The sequence below is a fragment of the Lucilia sericata genome, unplaced genomic scaffold (genome assembly GCF_015586225.1).
Source record: "Lucilia sericata isolate MDLA Ls3-8-SP2 unplaced genomic scaffold, ASM1558622v1 Contig007692F_arrow, whole genome shotgun sequence".
NCBI classification, from domain to species: Eukaryota; Metazoa; Arthropoda; class Insecta; order Diptera; family Calliphoridae; genus Lucilia; species Lucilia sericata.
The window spans coordinates 1-10,826 of NW_023997990.1; the positions used below are offsets into that span (position 1 = coordinate 1).

Below are 10,826 nucleotides of genomic sequence, written 5' to 3' on the forward strand. Positions count from 1 at the left end.
TTCTAGTTCAGTTCTAGTTCAGTTCTAGTTCAGTTCTAGTTCAGTTCTAGTTCAGTTCTAGTTCAGTTCTAGTTCAGTTCTAGTTCAGTTCTAGTTCAGTTCTAGTTCAGTTCTAGTTCAGTTCTAGTTCAGTTCTAGTTCAGTTCTAGTTCAGTTCTAGTTCAGTTCTAGTTCAGTTCTAGTTCAGTTCTAGTTCAGTTCTAGTTCAGTTCTAGTTCAGTTCTAGTTCAGTTCTAGTTCAGTTCTAGTTCAGTTCTAGTTCAGTTCTAGTTCAGTTCTAGTTCAGTTCTAGTTCAGTTCTAGTTCAGTTCTAGTTCAGTTCTAGTTCAGTTTTAGTTCAGTTCTAGTTCAGTTCTAGTTCAGTTCTAGGTCAGTTCTAGTTCAGTTCTAGTTCAGTTCTAGTTCAGTTCTAGTTCAGTTCTAGTTCAGTTCTAGTTCAGTTCTAGTTCAGTTCTAGTTCAGTTCTAGTTCTAGTTCAGTTCTAGTTCTAGTTCAGTTCTAGTTCTAGTTCAGTTCTAGTTCAGTTCTAGTTCAGTTCTAGTTCAGTTCTAGTTCTAGTTCAGTTCTAGTTCAGTTCTAGTTCAGTTCTAGTTCAGTTCTAGTTCAGTTCTAGTTCAGTTCTAGTTCTAGTTCATTTCTAATTCAGTTCTAGTTCAGTTCTAGTTCAGTTCTAGTTCAGTTCTAGTTCAGTTCTAGTTCAGTTCTAGTTCAGTTCTAGTTCAGTTCTAGTTCAGTTCTAGTTCAGTTTTAGTTCAGTTGTAGTTCAGTTCTAGTTCAGTTGTAGTTCAGTTGTAGTTCAGTTGTAGTTCAGTTCTAGTTCAGTTGTAGTTCAGTTGTAGTTCAGTTCTAGTTCAGTTCAGTTCTAGTTCAATTCCAGTTCAGTTCTAGTTCAGTTCTAGTTCAATTCTAGTTTAGTTCTATTTCAGTGCTAGTTCAATTCTAGTTCAGTTCTAGTTCAGTTTTAGTTCGGTTCTAGTTCAGTTCTAGTTTAGTTCTAGTTAAATTCTACTTCAATGCTAGTTCAGTTGCCTTCGTTAAAAATTACCAGCATTATTTATTTTCCAACTGTAGGGTGCTTTTTTAGAAAACAATTTTACAAACCAATAAAAAACACACCAATATAAGTACAGAAACCCCCACTACATTTTTTGGCGTGTGTCATTTGTTGATTTACAGGCAGTTGGGAAATTTTGTAACAAAACAACAACAAAAATTAAGACAGCAACCAAAAATTTAAACAAATAAAGAAAATATTTTTAAAATTTATTTTTATTTTCCTTTAAGTAGATAAAAGCCAGTTGTTAGTAACACAAATTTGTGTTAATTTTCTTTATCGTCTAAGAACATTAAATAGATTTCTTGTGAACAATAAATTAATTTTCTTTATTTTCAAAGCAAAAAAGGTCAAAACGCTTAATAGTTTGGCGAGGTTTTAAATTACAAATGTTGTCTTTGTCAACATTGCTTTGTCGTTTTTAAGTAAAAGAAATCAAAAGTGAACAATGAATAGTTAAAGGGAATTTTGACACCAGACAATCAGTAGACAGTGATTTTTTGTTAGTTTTCCACGAAAATTTTTCTATGAACTTAATGAAACTTTCTTATAGGTAAATAGTCTAGACCACAGTCTGATTTTTTGTCTACTGTCTATTGTCTATTGTATACCAATGATCAAGTCAACAGTCTAGACATGTTCTCTTCTTAGTTCTTGTTCTAGTTATAGTTCAGATTTAGTTCAGTTCTAGTTCAGTTCTAGTTCAGTTCTAGTTCAGTTCTAGTTCAGTTCTAGTTCAGTTCTAGTTCAGTTCTAGTTCAGTTCTAGTTCAGTTCAGTTCTAGTTCAGTTCAGTTCAGTTCAGTTCTAGTTCTAGTTCTAGTTCTAGTTCAGTTCTAGTTCAGTTCTAGTTCAGTTCTAGTTCAGTTCTAGTTCAGTTCTAGTTCAGTTCAGTTCTAGTTCAGTTCTAGTTCAGTTCTAGTTCAGTTCTAGTTCAGTTCTAGTTCAGTTCAAGTTCAGTTCAGTTCTAGTTCAGTTCTAGTTCAGTTCTAGTTCAGTTCTAGTTCAGTTCTAGTTCAGTTCTAGTTCAGTTCTAGTTCAGTTCTAGTTCAGTTCTAGTTCAGTTCTAGTTCAGTTCTAGTTCAGTTCTAGTTCAGTTCTAGTTCAGTTCTAGTTCAGTTCTAGTTCAGTTCTAGTTCAGTTCTAGTTCAGTTCTAGTTCAGTTCTAGTTCAGTTCTAGTTCAGTTCTAGTTCAGTACTAGTTCAGTTCTAGTTCAGTTCTAGTTCAGTTCTAGTTCAGTTCTAGTTCAGTTCTAGTTCAGTTCTAGTTCAGTTCTAGTTCAGTTCTAGTTTAGTTCTAGTTCAGTTCTAGTTCAGTTCTAGTTCAGTTCTAGTTCAGTTCTAGTTCAGTTCTAGTTCAGTTCTAGTTCAGTTCTAGTTCAGTTCTAGTTTAGTTCTAGTTCAGTTCTAGTTCAGTTCTAGTTCAGTTCTAGTTCAGTTCTAGTTCAGTTCTAGTTCAGTTCTAGTTCAGTTCTAGTTCAGTTCTAGTTCAGTTCTAGTTCAGTTCTAGTTCAGTTCAGTTCTAGTTCAGTTCAAGTTCAGTTCTAGTTCAGTTCTAGTTCAGTTCTAGTTCAGTTCTAGTTCAGTTCTAGTTCAGTTCTAGTTCAGTTCTAGTTCAGTTCTAGTTCAGTTCTAGTTCAGTTCTAGTTCAGTTCTAGTTCAGTTCAGTTCTAGTTCAGTTCTAGTTCAGTTCTAGTTCAGTTCTAGTTCAGTTCTAGTTCAGTTCTAGTTCAGTTCTAGTTCAGTTCTAGTTCAGTTCTAGTTCAGTTCTAGTTCAGTACTAGTTCAGTTCTAGTTCAGTTCTAGTTCAGTTCTAGTTCAGTTCTAGTTCAGTTCTAGTTCAGTTCTAGTTCAGTTCTAGTTCAGTTCTAGTTTAGTTCTAGTTCAGTTCTAGTTCAGTTCTAGTTCAGTTCTAGTTCAGTTCTAGTTCAGTTCTAGTTCAGTTCTAGTTCAGTTCTAGTTCAGTTCTAGTTCAGTTCTAGTTTAGTTCTAGTTCAGTTCTAGTTCAGTTCTAGTTCAGTTCTAGTTCAGTTCTAGTTCAGTTCTAGTTCAGTTCTAGTTCAGTTCTAGTTCAGTTCTAGTTCAGTTCTAGTTCAGTTCTAGTTCAGTTCTAGTTCAGTTCTAGTTCAGTTCTAGTTCAGTTCTAGTTCAGTTCTAGTTCAGTTCTAGTTCAGTTCTAGTTCAGTTCTAGTTCAGTTCTAGTTCAGTTCTAGTTCAGTTCTAGTTCAGTTCTAGTTCAGTTCTAGTTCAGTTCTAGTTCAGTTCTAGTTCAGTTCTAGTTCAGTTCTAGTTCAGTTCTAGTTCAGTTCTAGTTAGTTCTAGTTCAGTTCTAGTTCAGTTCTAGTTCAGTTCTAGTTCAGTTCTAGTTCAGTTCTAGTTCAGTTCTAGTTCAGTTCTAGTTCAGTTCTAGTTCAGTTCTAGTTCAGTTCTAGTTCAGTTCTAGTTCAGTTCTAGTTCAGTTCTAGTTCAGTTCTAGTTCAGTTCTAGTTCAGTTCTAGTTCAGTTCTAGTTCAGTTCTAGTTCAGTTCTAGTTCAGTTCTAGTTCAGTTCTAGTTCAGTTCTAGTTCAGTTCTAGTTCAGTTCTAGTTCAGTTATAGTTCAGTTCTAGTTCAGTTCTAGTTCAGTTCTAGTTCAGTTCTAGTTCAGTTCTAGTTCAGTTCTAGTGCAAGTTATCCTATGGTCTAAACTTTAGAGTTGTCTAGAGCTTTAACCTTTGTGAAACCAAGACAGCCGATAGGTACTCCATTATAATACAATATTTGTAACACTCTGTAGACTCTTTTAAGAGGCCTGTTCATTTTTGAATTGAACAAAATTATAAGTATGTATGTTTATAAGATAAACGTGTTTGATAAAGTCCAAACAAAACAAGTGGGTCAAAAACCGGTTAAAGTTGCCAAGGGATGACTTTGTATTTTGCCAATAATACAAACTGATTGACTGTACTACCCACCATGCTATTAATAACAATAATTTCAAATACTAACTAAAGAACTTCTAGACAAACTAACTTTATCTTAAAAAATAATAATAATAAACAAACCAAGAATATTCCAAAGTATTTTTAAAATATTTTCCATTCAATTTTTCTTCTTTTACCGCAAAACAAATTTATTGCTATTGATAGTTAGTCCATTTAAAAAAGAAATAAAGCTTATCAATAAATTAATAAAATCTACTTATAGGTAATTTGCAAAACACAATAAAAACAAAAAGACCAAAATATCATTATGGATTTTGATAATTTAATGTATTTTACTAATAACAAAAATTTATTTTTATAATTTCAGACTACGAGCGACATTGCACGAGAAAAGTTAAGGCAGTTAAATAAAAATACAAATTTTTGGCTGAAATATTTTTAAATAAAAACAAGTCTTAAGAAAAAGATAAAAATTACAATAATACAATAAATAATTAAATAAATGGTGTTTTAAAAAGATTCAATAAGTTCAAATTAAAAAAAGTGCCAATGAAATAGAAAAAAAGTGGAGAAAAGCAGAAGAACCGGCAGTTTTTTTATAATAATTCAAAAAAGCAAAAAAATATATATAAAAATATATAATTAATACAATACTATGGACTCACGCGAACTATTACTTTTTCTGGCCTGCATGGGCCTGCTAGGTGGTTTACGTTTTACCTCTACCACCACCACTACCTCTTTAGTGGCTGCCATGTCTATAGCGAATCAAGACTTAGAGCGTTATTTTCACTCAGCCAATAGAACACAAACTTTAGCCTCAGAGGAGCGCATAGCCATGGATGTCTATACATATGCCTTCTCAATTACTCCTACATGGAAAACCAACAACTGCGTGTGGTCAACTATCAAGAGGAAAAGGCCCGTTATGGTGAGGGTAAATATTAACCGTACAAGGCAAGCTAATACACATTAGCACACCCGAAGATCCTAAAGATGATTCGGCCTGTTCGTCGAATTTGTTGGGTACCAATGGTACACCCATACCACCATATGCATCTCCTGGATAGCCCTGGTGCGCCGAGGACGCTGTACTTTTGAGGAAAAAGTCAAAAATGTTTTTCTTAGTGGTGCAGCGGGTGTTATCATCTATAATGATAAGCCCGTTATGAATTTGGAAAAGATGCAGATTAAGGGTAAAACACGTAAGTGCAAACAAAAAGAATTATTATTGTATTTAAAATGCGCATTTTGTTAATACGTGTTGTATTTATTTTTGGATTTTATTGTGGTTTCTAGGTAATATAACAGCTGTGATAACTTATCAAGACATTGGTCTAGAAATGGCAATGCGTCTTGATCAAGGGTTTGATGTTTCGGCCCATATAATAGAGGGACGTAGTGGTATGCGGCCTATAAATAGTTTGAATAGGTAAGTTTTTATAAAATGTTATATAAAACTTAAGATCTGAGAAGTGATCAATAACAATTCTAAACTAGAACTAACTAGAACTGAACTAGAGAACTGAACTAGAACTGAACTAGAACTGAACTAGAACTGAACTAGAACTGAACTAGAACTGAACTAGAATGAACTAGAACTGAACTAGAACTGAACTAGAACGAACTAGAACTGAACTAGAACTGAACTAGAACTGAACTAGAACTGAACTAGAACTGAACTAGAACTGAACTAGAACTGAACTAGAACTGAACTAGAACTGAACTAGAACTGAACTAGAACTGAACTAGAACTGAACTAGAACTGAACTAGAACTGAACTAGAACAGAATTAGAACTGAAGTAGAACTGAACTAAAACTGAACTAGAACTGAACTAGAACTGAACTAGAACTGTACTAGAACTGAACTACAACTGAACTACAACTGAACTACAACTGAACTACAAATGAACTACAACTAAACTAGAACTGTACTAGAACTGAACTAGAACTGAACTAGAACTGAACTAGAACTGAACTAGAACTGAACTAGAACTGAACTAGAACTGAACTAGAACTGACTGAACTAGACTGAACTAGAAACTGAACTAGAACTGAACTAGAAACTGAATAGAACTGAACTAGAACTGAACTAGAACTGAACTAGAACTGAAACTAGAACTGAATCGAACTGAAACTAGAAACTGAACTAGAACTGAACTAGAACTGAACTAGAAACTGAAACTAGAACTGAACTAGAACTGAACTAGAACTGAACTAGAACTGAACTAGAACTGAACTAGAACTGAACTAGAACTGAACTAGAACTGAACTAGAACTGAACTAGAACTGAACTAGAACTGAACTAGAAACGGAACTAGAACTGACTAGAACTGAACTAGAACTGAACTAGAACTGACTAGAACTGAACTAGAACGAACTAGAAACTGAACTAGAACTGAACTAGAACGACTAGAACTGAACTAGAACTGAACTAGAACGAACTAGAACTGAACTAGTAACTGAACTAGAACTGAACTAGAACTGAACTAGAACTGAACTAGTAACTGAACTAGAACTGAACTAGAACTGAACTAGAACTGAACTAGAACTGAACTAGAACTGAACTAGAACTGAACTAGAACTGAACTAGAACTGAACTAGAACTGAACTAGAACTGACTAGAACTGAACTAGAACCTGAACTAGAACTGAACTAGAACTGAACTAGAACTGAACTAGAACTGAACTAGAAACTGAACTAGAACTGACGAGAACTGAACTAGAACTGAACTAGAAACTGAACTAGAACTGAACTGAACTAGAACTGAACTAGAATGAACTAGAACTGAACTAGAACTAACTAGAACTGAACTAGAACTGAACTAGAACTGAACTAGAACTGAACTAGAACTGACTAGAACGAACTAGAACTGAACTAGAACTGAACTAGAACTGAACTAGAACTGAACTAGACTGAACTAGAACTGACGAGAACAGAACTAGAACAGAACTAGAACTGAACTAGAACTGAACTAGAACTGAACTAGAACTGAACTAGAACTGAACTAGAACTGAACTAGAACTGAACCTGTGGACATAACAATTTCAGATTTTTTACTTATTACTTATTTTACACCTGAATCATCTGATTTTTTTGCTTTCCATTTTTATCGCTGAAGAAAATTCAAACTCATTTTGAGAAAAATATAAAAATAATCCAATTTTACACGAGAATCATCAGAAAATGTTTTCTTGTTTTTGTTGACTTTCCAAAAATCATAAGAAAATTACGACGTCTCAAAATGTGAATGTCCAATATATTTATTCTTTCGTTCATTAACATATTTCTGTGCAGTGAATGACCCCAAATAGCAAAAAAATGATTGCACGTACCCAAAGTACTTAATATTAATAATTCCCCTTTAAAGATTATAATACAATTCATAAAATACCTAGACCGACCAAGAGATATGGTCACATAAAAATATTTTTTTTTTATATTATTTTAATTATATTTGTTTTTGTGTCTACGCTTAAGTGTCGCATATATAAACAAATAATTAACTAATAATAATATAATTAATAAAATTTTATGTATAGGAATAAAAAAAACAAGAAAATAATCGTGACAAGAAAATATTCAAGAAAGTGAAGGGAAAGTGGTGGTCTGCGTACTATGTAGTGCGCTTTTTTCCATTAAAAGTGTTTTGTCAGAAAGAAAAACAAGATTTCATAATAATTAAAAGATAAGATTTTTATATGTAGCTATTTTTTATAAAATTAAACAAAAAACTTATTTCCATTGTAACTGGAGATGCCGGGGTTTGAACCCGGGACTTTTCACATGCGAAGCGAACGCTCTACCACTGAGCTACATCCCCCTGCACTTTTTTGCCGACTATTCATAGTTGTTTTTCTCCCTTGTGCATCCTTTTGTGCAAAAAGGATGTTTTGTATATAGCAACCCCTTCTATACTATATGATGCATTTTTTTAATTTTATAAATTTTTTGCTTTTTTCTATGTTTCAGAACATCTGTACTATTTGTAGCCATCTCGTTTATAATTTTAATGGTAATCTCTTTGGTATGGCTGATATTCTATTATATACAAAAGTTTAGATACATGCAGTCAAAGGATCAACAATCGGTGAGTACTAAGTCCAAGTTTTTCTAGTTCAGTTCTAGTTCAGTTCTAGTTCAGATCTAGTTCAGTTCTAGTTCAGTTCTAGTTCAGTTCTAGTTCAGTTCTAGTTCAGTTCTAGTTCAGTTCTAGTTCAGTTCTAGTTCAGTTCTAGTTCAATTCTAGTTCAGTTCTAGTTCAGTTCTAGTTCAGTTCTAGTTCAGTTCTAGTTCAGTTCTAGTTCAGTTCTAGTTCAGTTCTAGTTCAGTTCTAGTTCAGTTCTAGTTCAGTTCTAGTTCAGTTCTAGTTCAGTTCTAGTTCAGTTCTAGTTCAGTTCTAGTTCAGTTCTAGTTCAGTTCTAGTTCAGTTCTAGTTCAGTTCTAGTTCAGTTCTAGTTCAGTTCTAGTTCAGTTCTAGTTCAGTTCTAGTTCAGTTCTAGTACTGTTCTAGTTCAGTTCTAGTTCAGTTCTAGTTCAGTTCTAATTCAGTTCTAGTTCAGTTCTAGTTCAGTTCTAGTTCAGTTCTAGTTCAGTTCTAGTTCAGTTCTAGTTCAGTTCTAGTTCAGTTCTAGTTCAGTTCTAGTTCAGTTCTAATTTATTTCTAGTTCAGTTCTAGTTCAGTTCTAGTTCAGCTCTAGTTCATTTCTAGTTCAGTTCTAGTCCAGTTCTAGTTCAGTTCTATATCATTTCTAGTTCAGTTCTTGTTCAGTTCTAGTTCAGTTCTAGTTCAGTTCTAGTTCAGTTCTAGTTCAGTTCTAGTCAGTTCTAGTTCAGTTCTAGTTCAGTTCTAGTTCAGTTCTAGTTCAGTTCTAGTTCAGTTCTAGTTCAGTTCTAGTTCAGTTCTAGTTCAGTTCTAGTAGTTCTAGTTCAGTTCTAGTTCAGTTCTAGTTCAGTTCTAGTTCAGTTCTAGTTCAGTTCTAGTTCAGTTCTAGTTCAGTTCTAGTTCAGTTCTAGTTCAGTTCTAGTTCAGTTCTAGTTCAGTTCGTTCAGTTCTAGTTCAGTTCTAGTTCAGTTCTAGTTCAGTTCTAGTTCAGTTCTAGTTCAGTTCTAGTTCTAGTTCAGTCTAGTTCAGTTCTAGTTTAGTTCAGTTCTAGTTCTGCTCAAAACCATTTCTTTCCAGTATTATATTAACTCTATTTCTAATATTTCTTTTTTTCCAGCGTCATCTTTGCTCTGTAACCAAAAAAGCCATCATGAAAATACCCACAAAAACAGGCAAAAGTACAGATGAAAAAGATGCCGAATCAGATTGTTGTGCCATTTGCATAGAAACCTATAAGGCCTCAGATCTCATAAGAGTGCTGCCCTGCAAGTAAGTGTCCATATATCTTACACTCCCAAAAAAAGATTAAACTAATTTATTTCTTCCCTCTCACAGGCATGAATTCCACAAAAACTGCATAGATCCCTGGTTAATAGAGCATCGCACCTGTCCCATGTGCAAATTGGATGTTTTAAAATTCTATGGTTATGTGGTGGGTGATGAAATCCATACAACACCCTCACCCCGACATATGCCCGCTAATAATACAGCGCCTTTAGATGATACAGATGTGCCTGTAGTAGTTGTAGGTGTAGTGCCCACATCCCATACCAACTCATTATTATCATCAACATCAGTAGCTGCAGTCAATAGCAGTAGTACTAGTAGTAGTAGCAATAATACTCCCAGTAGATTTAGTGCCACCCAAGCTAGTGTAGAGACACAAACGATTACAACTATAGAGCCACACAGCAGTAGGGAAGATATTATTGAAACACATATGCAAAATTATCATAGACCACCAGCACCTGCAGCAGCAGTAGATGCTGTAGATAGTAGTTATAATTATAATAGTAGTAATAGTAATAATTTAACAAATAGTGATATTAATCAAGCCTGGAGCACGGGTTTTATACTGCAGCAGCAGCAGCAACAAGGTCAAGTTAATACTGGCAGTCATTTGGTGACTGATGTCTAAAATATGTAGCAGTTGTTTAGGGTACCAGTGCAAGTAACTAGAGCTGCCAATAGCAAAATTTTAAACAAATGAAGAATTTAGTAGAAGAAATTTTTTGGATTTTTTTTAATTTGTAGATTTTGTTTAAGTGCTAAGAGAAATGCTTTGCTGTGTTATGTAGGTACTTGAGCTACTGAGAGAACTATAAACTAGACTATTGACTAGGCTACAGTCTAGACTATTGGTTAAACTATAGCATAGACTATCGATCGGACCATATTCTAGACTACTGATTCGACTGTAGTCTGGATTACTACACTATTCTAAGTTCTAAGTTAAGTTCTAGTTCAGTTCTAGTGGCAGTTCTAGTTCAGTTCTAGTTCAGTTCTAGTTCTAGTTCAGTTCTAGTTCAGTTCTAGTTCAGTTCTAGTTCAGTTCTAGTTCAGTTCTAGTTCAGTTCTAGTTCAGTTCTAGTTCAGTTCTAGTTCAGTTCTAGTTCAGTTCTAGTTCAGTTCTAGTTCAGTTCTAGTTCAGTTCTAGTTCAGTTCTAGTTCAGTTCTAGTTCAGTTCTAGTTCAGTTCTAGTTCAGTTCTAGTTCAGTTCTAGTTCAGTTCTAGTTCAGTTCTAGTTCAGTTCTAGTTCAGTTCTAGTTCAGTTCTAGTTCAGTTCTAGTTCAGTTCTAGTTCAGTTCTAGTTCGTTCTAGTTCAGTTCTAGTTCAGTTCTAGTTCAGTTCTAGTTCAGTTCTAGTTCAGTTCTAGTTCAGTTCAGTTCTAGGTCAGTTCTAGTTCAGTTCTAGGTCAGTTCTAGTTCAGTTCTAGTTCAGTTCTAGTTCAGTTCTAGTTCAGT

At 34.2% G+C, this 10,826-nt stretch overlaps 1 protein-coding gene and 1 non-coding gene across 2 annotated transcripts; one reads left to right on the forward strand and one right to left on the reverse strand.

Annotated features, from left to right (window-relative positions):
* The first annotated feature begins 4,340 nt into the window (after positions 1 to 4,340).
* LOC119615773 (protein goliath-like) lies at positions 4,341 to 10,330 on the forward strand. The gene is given in 8 exon segments (XM_037971765.1): positions 4,341 to 4,836; positions 4,839 to 4,916; positions 4,919 to 5,032; positions 5,035 to 5,181; positions 5,276 to 5,408; positions 7,950 to 8,067; positions 9,200 to 9,351; positions 9,418 to 10,330. Coding segments are annotated over 8 exon segments (1,530 nt in total). The 5' UTR covers positions 4,341 to 4,631; the 3' UTR covers positions 10,001 to 10,330.
* On the reverse strand, positions 7,729 to 7,800 carry Trnaa-cgc. The gene has a single exon. It is a non-coding gene; the product is annotated as a tRNA-Ala (tRNA).
* Positions 10,331 to 10,826: the final 496 nt, after the last annotated feature.